This window comes from Cyprinodon variegatus, unplaced genomic scaffold (assembly GCF_000732505.1).
Source record: "Cyprinodon variegatus isolate N-32 unplaced genomic scaffold, C_variegatus-1.0 Scaffold327, whole genome shotgun sequence".
Classification (NCBI taxonomy): Eukaryota; Metazoa; Chordata; class Actinopteri; order Cyprinodontiformes; family Cyprinodontidae; genus Cyprinodon; species Cyprinodon variegatus.
The window spans coordinates 73,173-90,622 of NW_015150780.1; the positions used below are offsets into that span (position 1 = coordinate 73,173).

General features: G+C 36.7%; 1 protein-coding gene across 2 annotated transcripts in view; it reads left to right on the top strand.

Annotated features, from left to right (window-relative positions):
* The first annotated feature begins 6,276 nt into the window (after positions 1 to 6,276).
* Positions 6,277 to 17,450, top strand: part of LOC107091165 (trinucleotide repeat-containing gene 6C protein-like) — a 55,170-nt gene continuing 43,996 nt past the window's right edge. For both annotated transcript variants that reach the window (XM_015384934.1, XM_015384935.1), the window contains exon 1: positions 6,277 to 6,353. In XM_015384934.1, coding sequence (XP_015240420.1) covers positions 6,351 to 6,353 — 3 coding nt within the window. In that variant the 5' untranslated portion in view covers positions 6,277 to 6,350. The remainder of the gene's footprint in view (positions 6,354 to 17,450) is intronic.

Sequence of the window (17,450 nt, forward strand, 5' to 3'; positions counted from 1 at the left end):
AAGCATCACTGACATCAGCGAGGGGTGGACTTCTTTTCTCTGTGCACCTTTTAACCTTGAACATTTTTTTATTGAAAAGACACTTCTAAAATTGCCAATCATATGCAATTGATATGTCTTTCTCTAAGTCCTCCAGGTGTTAAGTGTAATTCATCATAACCTAATTGTCTCATTATTCTGAATTCATCTTTGAATTACTTACAGATCTATTCAAATCACACAATCCCATGTGACCATGACCGATATAAAATTCTAATTGATCTTTTAAAAAGGTAAAAAATGACATAAAATGACATGAAGATACTGTAAATATCACCCTTTCTTTCTTCTCTCTCTCGACCATGTGTAGATGAATATGGGTATTTAAGTCCTGATGAATAATTAAGTGGACAATAACGCTAATTCATGAATAATAAAGCTGTTTATGAAGGCGAGGCGTGGACAGTGGCTGCGGTGGTGCTGGCATGAAGATTGATGCTATGGCCTAGATAGGGGCTCTCTAGCATCAGAGGAAGCTGCTGACTGCAGCACTGCCTATATTCATTAGGCTACTGTCATTGGCCTCTCTGCCTAATCACATACTTATGTTTAATTTGCAGGCACATTCAGAGGCAGAGGTGGAATTTCTGCTTCAATATGTTCCTTATTTGTTCCCTCTAATCTGTTTTTAACTCTTTGCTTAATTTGGGCTCATTTTGTTCTGTAAAAAAAACAAAAAAGTCCCCAGTTATTCGATTAATGAGTATGTCCAGTATAATTTCATATGTAAATTTATGCTAGCATCTGCTGTGTGGTCTGACACACAAACAGATGGCAGTAATATCAGTGTGGTTGCTGTGATAAAGTTTACAAATTTCAGCTGAAAATTATATTTATATATATATATATATATATATATATATATATATATATATATATATATAATTAATTCATGTGTTTCCCACAACTGGAGCACTATTCTGTGTTACATAAACACAGACAAATGTTTTGTCACATCTTAATGAATGCGCTTGTGAGAATATTTTTAGCACAAATGGAACCCCCATCATTTTCCACCCACCTCTCCCCTGGAATAGCGGTGCACAGCTCGGCAGAGTCTGTAGCAGTGCGCTCAGTTTCATTACGGTTCTGATTAGAGCTGCAGGCCCAGCAAATGTGAGTTATGTCTGCTGTTACTTCTCTGGGTTAGAGAGGAGGCTAGGATGCATTTTCCCCACGATGCTAACCTTAGAGGTCGCTCCCAAAGAAGGAGACATTCATCACTCTGACGGGTGGATGCTGTGGGGGACAGAGAGGATGGTGTGTCTGTGTGTGTTTCGGCAGAGAGAGAGACATAGAGAGAGAGAGCCTGGCTGTTACACTATTAATGCACCACACTCTTGCTCCCTGTGGTAACAAAGCCCAAGCTGCAGACAAGCAGGGTAATCACCATTCTTTCCACTCAGACGAGCTGTGAGAGTAAAATGATGCTTTACTACAGTTTGCTTTTAAACTAGGAATTATTTCTACATATTTTAATTACATTTTCAAAAACATTAAATAATTTATTTATTTTTTTGGTAGTCTAAATCCTAACATGTTGCATTTACAGTACCAAGGAATTAGAGATTAGAATCCCTTGCATAACATTTTTAGCAACCTTTCATACTATATCAGGTAAAACATAATAACATCCCATATTATGATGCTGCCACCCACTTGGTTTATGGAGGGAATAATGTTTTCACCGTGATATATGGTCATATTATTTTACACATTGGCAGAAAGTATGGTTCGTAGCAACTTCTTCTTCATATTTGCTGTTCGATTAAGTTTCTATGGATTTGCTTTAAACTATGACTTTCTTAATGGCAATGGCATCTTGCAGAAACCATTAGTTGGTAGGGTTTCAACTTCCCAAATTTTTTTTATCATTTTTTTATATATTTTTTATATACATAGTAATGGTAATATCACTAGAGTTCTGGTTACTGGTTTATGCAATGGATTAAAACATATTGCTTGTTTACTCTTCTACATATTAAAACTGGACTCTCTATGGCTTTCTTTTAACAATTTTTCTCTGTTTTTTATGTCTGTGTCTTAGTATTAGTTGTGTTACACTTTGGTTTTGAACCTTTTTTTTATACGTAGAGTTAAAAGTTCATAAATCTGAGTATTTTTCTTAAAAACAACTGTGTTGTAAACTCTTCAACAACTTTATCCCTGAACTTTCTGCTGTGTTTATTTAGTTTCTTTTGCTTTTTCCAGGAAATCTTTGAAGCCTCAAAACAGTTTAAATTTCAGTTTATAATGCATATACTGTAGGACATTAATTTAGGGCGCACTAGATTACACTTCTGGATTCTATAGTAGGTGCATGGATGAACACAAATGCACCTCAATCTTTAAACTAAGTATTTTCCTGTAAATGATAATGATTGGAATTCCTTTTCCCTCTTCTAAAAGATGGACCATTATTCTTTCTCCTTAATGGTATTCCAGTTTTTTAGGTACAAATTATCATGAGCAGCGGAGAAATATCGATCGTGGCCATTGTTTGTCCAAGGGACAGTTCACTGCCTAGAAAAGATTCATTATATCAAAACAGATTGATTTTTTCTGCCCTGAGGATTTAATCCCAAATGAAAATAGAGACAATTATAGCTGCTGGTGCAGCCGTACATGTTCACTATTCTATTCCACCCTTCTCCTCTGCATACAGACACAAAAAACAGCAGCGCTGCGACCTTGGCAGGTGAAATAGATCAGGGGATGCACTGACTTTGAAGGGTTATGGAAGCTTTCTTAGCATATCTCTATCACCTGTGTGTTTGTTAGTATGCACAACACTCAGCAGACATACGTAGCAACCAAGACAAAGAGAGATCTGACAGATGATAAAGAATAAAACACTGATGAGTCAATTTATTGTCTTCCATATCTTAATTGGTTAATTTAATAATGTGAGATAGACACACTATTATGCTTATGCATGGAATAAATCTGATTAGAGGGGCATCCTCAGTGATGGTAGGAGGGGGGTGGGGATGCCCACTAAAACATCTCTTCTCTGATTAACCACTCATCGCTTTCAAATATAATCTGCATGATAATATACACCTCAGATTAATTGTGTTCTTCTCTTATAACCTAAAAAAAATAAACAGAGCTGGCCACACAGCTGAAGGTGTGTGTGGTGCAGCACATTTGCAAAACATTTTATTTAATGGTTGGTATTAAAAATTAATTACGGTACATTATAAAGTGTTTGATTAGAAACCCCTAACTTGTTTTATCATTAATGGTTTTTCTAATTTAAAACCCAAACACAAGCCAATCAAAGGTATCATGCTTTGGTGAATTCAATAAATCCAAATCAAAAGACTAACATCAGCAAAGAGTGCAGAGAAATAACAGAAACATCTGTTAATCTCTGGTGGCTCACAAACACGGGATATGCTGGATTATACCTTGAATCTGATTATCTGTCTTTGAAGTAAGAGACCTGAGCTAAATTTTACACGGGCTGCGATGGGAAAATTATTTAACATAAAAGTTTTTTTTTAAATGGAGTCATCAGCATTAAATAAATGAATAATTGTTAAAAAAAAAAAAAAGAATAGAAAGAAATATGGTGCTATTCACAGCCCTTTATGTAGAAGGTAGGAATTTGAGCTACAATAAACGAAAAAATTGGGCGGATCCAATCATTCAGATGGATTTGCTTTTGCAATTTTTTAATATAAATATTATTGTCTTGTCATGTGAAAGAATATTAAAAATATTTCCCTTTTATCACTTTTAAAATCAAACATCAGGCAGGCTCTAACGACTGCATCTCAAGGTCCAGCTGTGGGGGTTCTGTTGCAAATCTATTTAATACATCTAACTGAATCAATTAGATTTATTACATGAGTAACAGGTTTAATTAAATTAAATTTTCCACAGTAGCAGGATGGTTACCAACTGACAACTGTGATGTGGGGTTGAGCTGAGGAGTTACAGGTAAAAAAAGAATAATTTAACATAAAGTTATAGACTGATAAAAAAATATAAAGATACATCTATTGTTGACAAAACATCAAAGCGAGAATAAAACAAACCCAAAAGCTTATTTTACAATCATGATTTCTCTAATGCTCAAACAAATCCCAGCAAATAACTTTGATAAATCGATTCATTCAGTTAGAAATGAAGCCATTATGCCGATGACACAAACATGATCAAATTTCAATAGTTACTGACTAGACTGACAAACAGTTTAGCCACCATTACTGAGATGCATAGTTTTATGATTTAACAGATGTAGGAGATGCTGCAATCTATGTGCGAGTGACAGAGGCTACAGATGGATCAGTAACTGCAAGCACACCGTTAGGTCCTTGTGGGTGTTCATAAATTTGATGTTGCAATCAAAATAAGTTTCATCCATGGACGCCAATGGTTAATAGAGATACTGAGTGGTAATAAATAGCCTTAAAACATGTTTCAGCACGTGTCTGTTCTCAGTTTAAACTAGGGTATTAGGTATCTGTTGAGTACCACTCAGCTTCGAGAACACATACCAACCTGAATGGGTCAGTATACTGATGCTATGTTTTTAAGAAAAACAAGTGAAAGCAACCACAAAGGAATGTAAAATTGATCATTAGATTAGAGCATTCATTTTGACATTACTTCCCATCAGAGTTAAATGGATTGACTGAAGGTTAAATAAGTGCATATGTGCATGGCTGTCTGTCTATCTGTCCCGCTGTGACAGACTGATGACATGTCTAGAGCATTTATGAAGATCTGCAGGTTTGTAATGAAGTGTTATGCCTCTCTACACTGAGAATGTTCAAAAGTGGTAATGCCAAATATATTTTTAAAGCATATTACTCATTACTGCTATTTTTGATTATGATAAGTTCTAATTAAATTGAGAATCTAAAATAGTGCAATGTATTTCTATTTAGCTTCTTTGTGTCTGTGTTTTGTAACAACCAAGTCTTATTGTAGTTACAGCTTATAAATATTAAATTTTATACATTCTATTTTTTTTTTTATAGCTCAAGTTCAACCAGCGGGAAATATAACTGGGCTTAGATGAATACAGTAAGGTCCAAAAACGGAAGAGGTCAAACGTGATTCTAGACTGGGGCTGGAAGGAGCCAGTGGCCCTGTAGGGCTGGTCCTGTAATGGCCCCTGGACCAAGGACATAATACTAAATATATTTCTTATGAACGTACACTGGAAAAACCATATAGAAATAAGTAAACATTTCTTAAATCAAGTGTATCTACCCTTAATTTGAGTAGCTAAATGAGATAGTTTGCCAATGGAATGAGTATGTTTACTCTTAAAATAAGATAATTAGAAAATATGCACTTGAAATAACACAATGCAATTGTGTTTCCTTATTTTAAGTGTAAATTCTCTTGTTCCATTGGCAAGATGTCTCTTCTACCTCCTCAATCCAAGAACAAATGCACTTATTTTAAGAAATAATAATTCTTTCCAGTGTACATACTGTGACCGAAATAGGTCCCTTGGATATTGTTCATATTTTTACCTTCATACTTTAATTTCCAAAATGAAGGTGTTTCACTTTTTACTGGAGTCATATTGAGGCAGAATCACCATTTTATTGGTGTACTGATGGCCAATACATATATAAACATTTTCAATGACAAAGTTTCAATTGTAAAACTGTAAAACAGTTGCCAAAGTATGCCATTTTCCACCCTGAGTAAAACATCATGTATGAAAATGGTGAAATAAAAGACCATACTGACTGTAGTACATCCAGCTCTTACCCAGCTTGTAGTGCAACAGCGACATTCAGCTTATATGAAATTAATCTCCCGTAACTAATTTTTCTTTAATGTAGTTGCCTATACCCTGCTGGATAGACGCCACAAGAGCAACACTCAATGGATGAGTAAGATGCTACTACACATTGGTGTGGAGCAGGATTTCAGTTGTGCCCTCTGTTGCTCTCACAGCCAATACATATTTTATTATAAAAACTGCAAACGCAGCTGAAACAAATCTACTTTTATTGCATAAAAACTGGACATTTTTTTTTACTTTTACTCTGACATACTTTCATCCTCGCTGATATATATGGTGGGAGGCTGATGCAAGCTGCTGAGCTTCAGCAGCAGGGTTAGTGATGAGGGGGCTGCAGTTGTCATGGAAACGTCGAGGAGGGAGGAGCTTTGCGAAGCGAGGCCAGTTTGTTTTGTTATTGGAGATCACGTGGCCCGTTGAAACCCCGCCCCCTCCCCCCGTTATCACGGATTCAACCGTCTCCTTGCTCCGGTTAGTTACTACAAAATGGCTGCAGAAGCTCCGCCGCCGACGAGAACCAACTGAGCGCTTCATGGTAGGATTGCTTCTTCTTTTCAAGCTTTAAAGCATTAAACCTTTATTTTTACGCTGTATAAATGTGCAAATATGAACAATTTAGACGTTTCTCGCTTGAGTGCAAATGGAAATATGCAGCTCAGCCCACTGTTGTCGTTGCACCGGGTGCTTAGTTTGCCTTTTTGTTTAGTTTTTTTTTACGAAGTTCCACTCTACTATAGCTGTTAATTGTTTTGCATAATACGTTTAGGTTTATAAAGTCGCTTTTTTTAGTGGCTCTTGAACCGAGGAGTGTCTCTGTTGGGGCTTAATTAAAGGGGGGCTGTGTTGTTGCTGCTGCAGCGCGGCGCCGTTACTTTGCTGCCCGGGGTGGGAGACCTGACACGGACATCATTACTGACGCTCATCCGCACAAAAAGTGCTGTGTGAGTCACGTGATTAGATTTAAACCCATCCAGCCCCGGTTTATCTAATTGTTTACGCCCACATACCTCTGTCACTTTTATTCACCGAAAACATTTTGCCGTTATATATTTGGTAGCGAATAAATGGGATATGTATTTCTTTCAATGGCGTAATTTGGGCCCCGTCACTGACACCTGGTTGCCCCCTACACAATTGTGGACCAGGACGTCTCTTTGTAGACGTAATGGTGCGAATATTCCCTATTAGACACACCTGATACTAATATGATTGACTGACCGGACTGTATTTATACCCCTATACATGGCAGATTTCAATAGCAAAGCACTTTTAATTACTATGTTAATAACTGTGTATAGTTCATTAGACGGTTGGTAAAAAAAAAATACACTCGTATAATATGTTTCAAACTGCAATAAAGATCTTAAAAGAACGATTTATTTGGATTACCCATAATTCCATAGTACTACGACTATGGAATTATGGGTAATCCAGAGCAAGGATTAAAGCCGTTATGTACAATGTGTTAGCAATGATAGATACCAAAAATAGGTATTTAAGTGGATTCTGCTGGAAGAATGGAAAAAACTTCCCAAAATAAACATGTTCTTTCAAAGAACCAAAGAGGGAATGGTGGACTGCTACAGTGAGTCCAGGTAGTACTTCATATGGGGCACACCTAGATAATGCTGTTTACGGGCCTATTGTTGTGTCGTTACTCCATGCCTCCTAGATAAAAGGTATGGTGGATAAAATCCTTTCAGGTTTGAGTTCTTTTCCATTGTCTTTACTTACCTACTTTTATCAACAATCATTCTGGATACAATTGATATTTACAAGTACTAATATCTACATAAATTGATTATTTAAGAAGTTTTTATTAAAATATTTATTTATCTATGATTTCACTGAAGACTCCTATATTAATTGAAGGGACACATCATATTCTCTTTACCCCATGAAACACAAAATCTAGTTATCTACCTATCATCTTTAATTTTCGCATTTTAATGTGCATAATTAACCACAGTGTTTTTGTTGTCAAGTAATTGTTAATATATGAAAATTTTAATTGTTTTGAATATTCCAGAGTATTACTGTTTCCACCATCTGTACTAGAGGGAAAAATGGTAGGGGTGGCCACAGGGGTGGCCAATGATTGGCTAAGGGTGGCCATGGCCACCCCTTGCCCCCCATCTAGCTCCGCCCCTGTTATCCTCTCATAATTATTAAAAAAGAAAGCGCACCTATTGGGTATTAACCTTGTTGATTAAAACTGTTTTGTTTTTTTTTCTGAGTCAAAATACTTTGCTTTTACTGAAACATAAGTAAAAAAATTTTTTAGATTTAATAAAAAAATGATTTTATTTTTAAATAAAATAAAAGGGTACTGATTTAAATATTGACTATACTTTTGAAACACTTAACACTTATTTACTCACTTGCCAGGTTTTGCTTTCTGAATAGATGTGCTTATTGTGCAGATTATCACTTTCTGCTGCCTCCTCTTCACAGAGCACCAGTTTTAAACAACCCTTAGATGTGTCTCTCCACATAAACATGCCTGAATTACATAATTGGATCATTAGCAGGAGTTTGTAGAACTTGAGTCCATTAGGAGGTAATTCAGTTATTTGATTCAGCTGCGTTAGACTTGGGACCCGTCCAGTTGCTGCAGGACGCTGGTTTTAAAGGATTGGAGGTCGACACTCCTGATATAGAGTAACTACAGTCTTACAAGCAGGTGTTTGCTCCTCAATTAGTCAGGCTGTCTGCTCAGGTGGACCCTGCAGTCGGCTAACTGGCAGATGTGCTGCTTGCTGCAGACGTGCTGCCTGATTTCCCATCTCATTAAAAGTACTAAACCATTTTCCTTGATTGTAATTTCCCTATATTTCTGTAGTGAAATTAGCATAAGAGAAATATACCTCTACCAAATAGAAAGTTGTTTTTCTGTTGCTTTATTTGGTTGATTTAAAACTCCTCCTTTTCAGGTTAATTAAATGGTTTTATTGGACCAGACCTAAACTATAAAGGCTTTGTATTTCTTTAACTGGAATAAAATAGTTAGACAATCTATACATTGGGAATTTTATAAAATGCAACTACTTTGTCTAAAACTGTTTTTAGAGCATGATGCAGCCATTAATAAATGCCAATTGAGCAGCTGGAGCAAATATGGCAGATGTAGATGAGCTGGTAATAACATACCTGCTGGGGAATGCAGCCATTCAAACACATTAAGAGGGCAAACTAATGTAGGCTTTGTTTTCTGCTGGTTTTACTTAAATGTCACGGTGCCTAAATTTGGTCTTGAGAAGGGGTCACCGGGGTTATTTCTCTCACTGCTCGGGTTAGGGGCCCCAACTCAGGAACCAAAGGCTGTGAAAGAGGCAGTGTCTATTCACAGAGAGGCATGAAAAGGAAGGGAGTAAGTGGGGTTGATAACAAAACCAGACCACTAAATGCTGTGATTATTATACAGCTTAGGTCATAGCATAACTTGCAGTATAACCCTTGATGTTATTTTGCTTAAATTACTGAGGGATATTTTTTTGCCAGATTGTGTCGTTTGGTTTGGCTGGTTCTCAATATCCATTTGGTTTAAAAATGATGATTTATGGAAAGGGAAAGCTTTAGTTTTAATAAAAAAAGGAAGCATGGTTCAGATAAATTGGTGTTTACATTTCAGAACACATATAAGGGGTATAATAGTTCTCTTGGATGGAGAATAGTAATGTTGATACTCGTTCATTTCTCACATGGTCTTGTTTTTGGATGCAGGTGTGGAGAGGTACATGGTTTGAAAAAGTTTAGCCTTTCATTTACCTATTGTAAAGGATCTGTTGATATGCAAACAGGAAAAAAAACAAAAGAAAATTATTGTATTATTACCCATTTCATTCTCTAAATACTCCATCCATCCAGACATTACCTTTACGCAGATTTCTTGATTTAAATATTTGCATTAAATGCATTGCAAACATTTACATTAATGTTTAAAAACTACCTAAGAAATGAGTTTGTACGGTATATTAAAAATGTGTGAGAACGTTAAATGTCAATTTCTGAAACACCCTTCAGTTCCATATTTAGATCTAGTCATCAATGATTATTCTTTGGATCCTTCACAACTTTTTTGTTCAGGAAATAGCAATAACATGAATCAAAATGGAGTCTCCCGTCTAAGTAGTAACATCATTTTATCTAAAAAGTTCAGTTGTTGTTGAAGAAATCTAAAGCCTTTATTTATGACCATAACGTTAAAGAATCAGAATCAAATTTAATTGCCAAGTTTGTGTTAATAGAAAAGGAATTTTAATTTTCCATCATTCACATTATAATCAATAGTAGAGAGAATAGCTGCGGTTTACGGCTTTAAGCAATTAATCAGGTTAATCAATTATTGAAATAATCTTCCACTAATTTAGTAATCGATTAATCGTTAAACTGTAAAACATGACTTTAGCTGACAAAGCAACCCACCTAGAGCAGTAATTATATGAAAATTGTAAAATCATATATAAATATTTTGCATTTGAGATAAAAATTAAACTTTTTTTGTCTGTAAATATGCTCTATCCAGAACTGAACGTTTTAGTTTCACCTGGTCTTCTTTAATGAACCTTTGGCTATCCGATTATTAACTGATTAATAAAAAAAAGTAATTAACAGTTTAATCAATTCGCAAAAAAAATCTTAGTTGAACATTTGAAAGAGACAGAACGGACAGAAGAATAGCACTTTAGATGGTGCTTGTGCAGCATTTTTTTATTTTTTGTAAATAAATAAGAGATTATAAACCTTTTTTTTTCTTTTAGTGTTTCCAACTGTGTCATTCCATTATCAATCTCTGATATTGGAATTTAAAAGGTCCACGTAATATAACTCTGAGTAATTACTGACTAGAAATTCGATGGAAGCCAGCAACTACTCCTACAGATGTTTCCTATTAATACGAGGGTTGGTGTCCAAGAATGTTTTTTTGCTTGTGGGACAGAACTGGAGTAGTTGGAGAAATCACTTGGATTCACTGGAAGAACATGCAAACTCTGCCAGAATATTTCTGAACACTAAACATTGTTTTTTTCTTCTTTTAATTAACAATAATAACAAGCAACCACATTGCAATCCTGTAGCTCAGCCACATGGTAGTTTTGCTGATAAATAAGAATTTGTGAATCAGGTTCAATGTTGTTGGTGTGTTTTTGTTAGGTCATTGGTTATACTTGTCCTTCGCTAAGCTGTTATATTATTGAATCAGTCTTACCGCACTTTATTTTTGGGGGGATGGTGTTGTTTTCCATCATCTCACGTGATATATCACCTGCTTGTGGTTAAGCTTCAGCAGTGCATTAGTACAAGTTATTTAAAGGCCTTTTCACAGGACAAGCAGTACTAAAGCCTACATTTTTCTTTTCTACGCCATTAGGCCGAGTTAGAAAGCATTATGATGACCACTCTGAGAATAGCTCCAAGTAGTTTACAGAGTGCAATCCTCTTTGCAGAGCATTGGGACTTTGTCGGTGCTTACCGTGCAGTTTTTTTTTTTTATTTTTTTTTTTAAACCATGCAACCTGAAGGCACAAGCGACAAATTTACTCTTTTTCTTCTTTCTGTGCTTGTGGTTTTGCATTTGGAAATCCGAAAGTTGAAAGAGCTTTCTTGTCCCTAAAGAGGACGACGTTGCTTCGCCTGGTCTCCAGCAGCAGCAGCGCGGCTGTTGCTGTCGTCGTTGGCGAAGCATACGATGGCATTCCTGGCTCTGTGCCCAGCTACTGTCGGCTATGGTCCACCACCCCTCCCCCATCTCTCACACGTCAACGTTAACCAGCTTCATTGTCGGTGGACCCCCCACCCCTGCTCGTCTTAATTGCTCAAGTGTGAAGCAGCAAGGCATTTACTTGTCTGAACACTCTACTTGATTTTTTTTTTTAAACCAATTTTGCACTTGCTATAAACGGTTCACCTTTATCTTTTTTATTCTGTTGTTTTTTTTTATTTTTTATCCATCCTTTATCATCACAGTGACTGTCTAGTTTAAAGGGGAACACGGAGCTCTAATCCTGGCGATCTGACAGGAGAATATAAATCCAGAGTGAACCTCAGTTTGCTGGCTTTGACCTTAAAATCGGCATAAGAAGTCCTACATTAAAAACACATCATGCAGTCCTCTAAAGCCTGCTTCTTCATACCAGGATCATTTCATAGCTTTTCTTTCTCAGCAAGCTTGACATTTGGAAACTTCATTTTCAAAAACCAGACATGTTTCCTGAAGTGATTTATTCCTTTATCAAAATACAGTCTGATGGTAAAATAAAGGCTTTAAAAAAAATAAAAAAATCGGATAAACGTCTCTTGCATTTGGTTAAATGCTGCAGAGAATAAAACTTTAGTGGTATATTTTGGGCCTTGCTAAATTATTAGCACATCTTGAACTGTTAACGTGTTATGTTGGAAGTTTGAATTATGTTTTTATTGCAACTTTATGTGATACACCAACATACAGCAAAGGATCAGGGAAAGGGGACTAAATACAAGAACATGCTGCAGTTTTAAGACATTTCTAATAAAAAAGCCCTATTTTTTCAGGCGCTGTCATGTAGCATTCAAATAAAATGCATTTTGTTCCTCATTGTTACTTGACATAATGTGGTAAAGGTCAGTCAGAGCTCTTAGTCAAAGTGTGCAATTTTTTCAAAGGGATGCACATGTGTAGAACTGAATAATTTTACCTTTTAGCCTTATTTAGTTGAACTTTTTGACTCTGCTGCCCTTCCAGGTCAGCGGAGGACAGCGGCTCACATTAACTGGAGCATCTCACTTATTGCATACATGACAAAAGCCTCACTGATGCAACACCAGCTATATTTATATTGCAGCTGCATGTTCTAAATCAGCCTGTTGGAGCTTTTAAAAAAAGTGTTGATGGGTATGTGTAACAGCTCTCTTCTGCATTGGTGGCAACAGAATTATGCTATAATTTCTGCTGCCACTACTTTAACTTGTATTCATGGTTAGGTTTTTAGCAGTTTTATTTAAATATTTTAATTGGTTCAAGAACATGGGCATGTTTAGTTAACTCTTGGATAATACAAACTTTACAAACATAAAACAAAGTGAGGTCAAAGCAGAGTAGTTAGAAGAAGCTGCCTTTTTTTAACCAATTATCAGATGCGCAGCTTCCAGTGGTGGAAATCTTCACGATTCAATTTAATTACCACTTAGACGGCTGTATGAATAAAAACAACCATACGTAATAAGACGCCTTCAGTCAACTGGTCCCAGACTTTACTGATTCAGAAAAACAACAAGGAAAGAAATATTTTTAGACTGCAGAATACAAAAAAATATATAAATAAATCGATAGATAGATAAAGGAGATGCTCTGGGGGGGGGGGGAAATAGCTGAGTCTTGCACATTCCTAATGATGCGTTCACACTTAATGCAAATGACAAGACCTTAGCTAGTGGTTTAGATGTTATCCCTATGTAGAGGTGTGCTCAGGAGCCGTGATGCAAACTGATGCAAGATGACACACTTCTAGCGATGGGGGGCCTGATTATGATGAACACAACGAAGCAAATTCTGCGATAGAAATGGAAATAGATATAGAATGAATTAAGAAACATTTTTGAGAAGTTTGTGGGTGTCTTTTGAAAACACATTTTAATTTAGCCTTTGCAAACTGCTAAATCATTGGTTATTTGTCCAGCTCTCAGCCTGGTTGAGGTTCTTTCTCTGTCCGGTGTTTTACGTTACTCTCATATTGTTGTTCCTTAGCTCCAAAGTTGGTTTCACCCTGTTGCAGCCTCTGTTGGTCTCTCTCTCCGGTCACTCCATCCACTCTCAGGCAGTCTTCCCTTAGCTTTAAAGCAGGGAATAACAAACCTTCTCTGCCCAGCTCTGGTGCTCTCTCTGCACAGCTTCATTCTCTGATCCCTTGCTTTTTCTGTCTAAACTCCAGCATGCCTCCTCACTAGGGGTGCAAGTTAGAAATGACTAACTTAATTTAAAGTTGATTGAAGTTATTGATAGAATAATGATGAACCATTTGAATGTTTTCTTGCACATTATTAAACTTTTATAAAAAACAGGAACCTATGAGGTTACTAAATAAAAAAAAACATAAATAAGATATGTGAATACATAAATTTTGATGTAAAGAGATGTAAAACTATCACTAAAGCATTTTATGCCATTATTGCTGCTATTTGCCACTTTGTTTCAATCAAGTGGATGCTAACTGTGGTATAGCTCTCTGTTTTTAGTGTAATCCAATCAGAGATGGGAGAGACTGCGCTGTTAACAGCACTTTTTGATGGGAGGGGTTCTGGTCGCTCTCTTAATGAAGTGTATTAACTTACAAAAGCCTTCACTATCCACTGTACTAGTTGTCAGCATGTTGCTTTTTTTGTTTGTTTTTTTTTTCCATCATGTTGCAAACGTTTTATATAATGCCATTCACTTTATATCCTCACATCCAAGCTCAGCAAAGCAGTTATGCTGCTCTGCATGGCTGAATAGGTGCTATTTGAGTGATAACTTGAAGAGTGCTTATAATTACAAACAGAAAAGCATAAAGTCGATTCTCCATCCTTGTCGCCATTAAATGGTCAATAATCCTAGATCAGACTCTAGGTGGATTCATGTTTCTGCTCTGAAATCGCTTCTCTATAATAGTGAAGCTCCAGAGTTATAGTGGAAGATTTTCACGAATTTTTGAAAAGATGGAGATTAACTATCTCCACTTCAAAAAACATAACAAACAGTGGACACAGCCCAGTACCCGGCCCCGAGAGGGAACACCTATTAAACACGTGCGAGAGCATGCACAAGCCCATTTCAAAGTTGTTGTTTACATCGCTCATCTAAGCTTGCTTTTTAAAAAAAGATTTTAAATTTTTCCACTACACCGGCCTCACCACAGTTTTATGCCAACAAATACCTGGCTGCCGAGAATTACCTCCCCTCTCGCACACTGATGAGAAAACGGATTGAAATATGAATGAAAAGGGAACTTTTAAACATATTCTTAATATTTTCATATTTCTCATGCATAGATGCCCTAAAATTGAGACATTTAGTGGACAGATAAATGCAGAGAAAATCCTGTGTGCAGAGAATTACCTTCCCTGTCGCGGGAGCGTGCATCGCCCTAAACTCTGTTTAAAATTTCCCTTTTCATTCATATTTCAATCGACTATAGACTACTGGAGATAGACAATGGCCCCACTGCGATCCTGAAATGGAATAAGTGGGAGAGGATGGATGGATGGATGGATGGATGGGTGTGTGTGTGTGTGTGTGTGTGTGTGTGTGTGTGTATGTGTGTATGTGTGTATGTGTGTATGTATGTATGTATGTATGTATGTATGTCGACCATTAGCATGTAAATATGGTGGTTAAAAGGTGTAAACATATCACAATAAAACAGACAGTACAATTATTTAATTTACTTCTAAAAAATAGAAGAAGACAGAAATAATGAGCATAATGAGTCCAATTTGGCAAAGGAATAAACTAATTTAAAGCCTCCATTATTTCAGTTTAAATACTGTACCTGTCTTTTAGTTTTTTTCCTTTGCCTTTCTGCAGGTCTTCTTTTAGTATTGTCTAAATGTTATTATCTGAGTGTCTTCTGGTCACTTTGTTTTCTCAGCGCAGCAACAAACTGTGTTTTGTATTCTCTAAATGCATCCAAATATTTTGCCTTTCCATAATTTGCCCTATGGCAATAAAAGGTTGATCAGGTAACAGAATAAGAATGTTAGTCTTTGGATTTTTGGCACCAACTCTCATGACATCTTTTCAGCTTTGTAGGTTCAGATTTTGGCTTCAGCTCAAAAATCTTTTCCAGTTTCAGCTGTCTTACTTTCCTAGTTCCCTGATTGGTTAAAACTGACTTCACCGTTTCGCTAAAGGGTTCTGCCTGTCTCCACCTGACTGCTCCTGGGACCTCTGGGAGTGCCTGTTGCCAGGCAGTGGCACATGTCACAATCGCCTGCTGCAGCAATGTTGGCAGTAGGTTGGGCTAATGGTTTTATCAACAATATTAAATTTCAGGTTTAAGGACTTGCTTATTTTTCTATTTGTTTTACACTAAAAAAAGTTTCTAATTATATCAGGATATTTTTTTTAAGTGTATAATTTTAAAGCAGCACTTTTTTTCTTTCAATGTGAAATAAGAGCATATTGTAATTTGACTTTTGGCTCTTTGATTATTGGGGAAGCTTATCTTTAGAGCCGCTTAAGTGGCTCTAAATTCAGAGTTAACAGTGCAATGACCTTATCAGATATTAAACTCAAAATCTGCTTTACTAGCCTTTTTGTTGGTAATGGTGCAGTTATCTTGTCATTTATTTTCACATACATTGCAATGACTGCTTTATGGTCTGTGCAACATGCAAAAAGAAAAGACATGGCAAGTGCTCAGTTCATTTTCCTACAGCAAATACTGAGGTTGCATCCACACAAAGCCAAAGATGGTATTCACACTGAAAAAGATAAATGTTAAAATATGAACAAAATCTAAGAAGCAGTAATAGTTGCTGTAATACATGCGGCACTTCAGTAAGGGGTGCAGTAATGCTTCCGCTGTAGTAAAGAAGGTAAAAGAAGGATGGGCTTTAGGGTGAAAACAAAAGGCATGAGAAAAGCTCTCTTTGTTCTTAGCATTCTGAAACTGCAGTTGTGTAGCCAGTTATGTATATAGGATTTTGCAGTAGGGTATTTCTTAGGAATAAAATGTGATTTTCCAAATTGCAGATGCACTAGATTTTTGGTCAAGATACATTTGTCTAGTATGAGAAACTGACTTTATCGCTCTATTACTTTGGTGGAAGTAATTTGCTTAATATAGGTGTGCCGCCCACTGATCTCTATTTATTCACTGGAGTAGTTGGTAGAACACAGTGCTGTGAAGTCACCAGCCGCCATATTGGTACTCCGTAGTTAGATCGGCTGGAATGTAAACAATACGTACACTACAGTATCGAACAATGATGATTTTCTCATTTTCAGGGGGGGGGGGGTTAAGACTTTTAAAATAAAGATAAATTAATCACTTTGACACACACTTGCTGTTTAATTTATGGTTAAAAAAAATAGGCACATCTATCCATTTTCTGTCACGCTTTTCCTAAGCGGGGTTGCAAGATGTGTTGGTGCCTATCTCCAGCTGTCTACGGGCAAGAGGTGGGGTACACCCAGGACAGGTCACCTGTCTATCACAGGGCAATACAGAGACAAACAACCATTCACGCACAAACTCACACCTAAGGAGAATTATGAGAAGCCATTTACAGTAACCTAACAGTCTTGTTTTTGGACTGTGGGAGGAAGCCAGAGTACCCGGAGAGAACCTATGCATGCTCAGGGAGAACATGCAAACTCCATGCAGAAAGACCCTGGCCAGGAAACAAACCTGGAACCTTCTTGCTGCAATGCAGCAGTGCTACCCACTGCCCCACTGAGCACATCACACCACTGAGAAATGGACACATCACATTGCATATTCAGTATGAAGTCAATTAAGTCTATAAATGATGCAATATAATACAAATTAGGGCTGGGCGATAATTCAATAACGATATATATCGATCGATAGACGTGTGGCGCAATAGAAAAAAAGAGGGTCGATAAAAGTTCGATAAAAAAGAAACGCTGTTTTCCTTCCTTCTCATTGTAGCC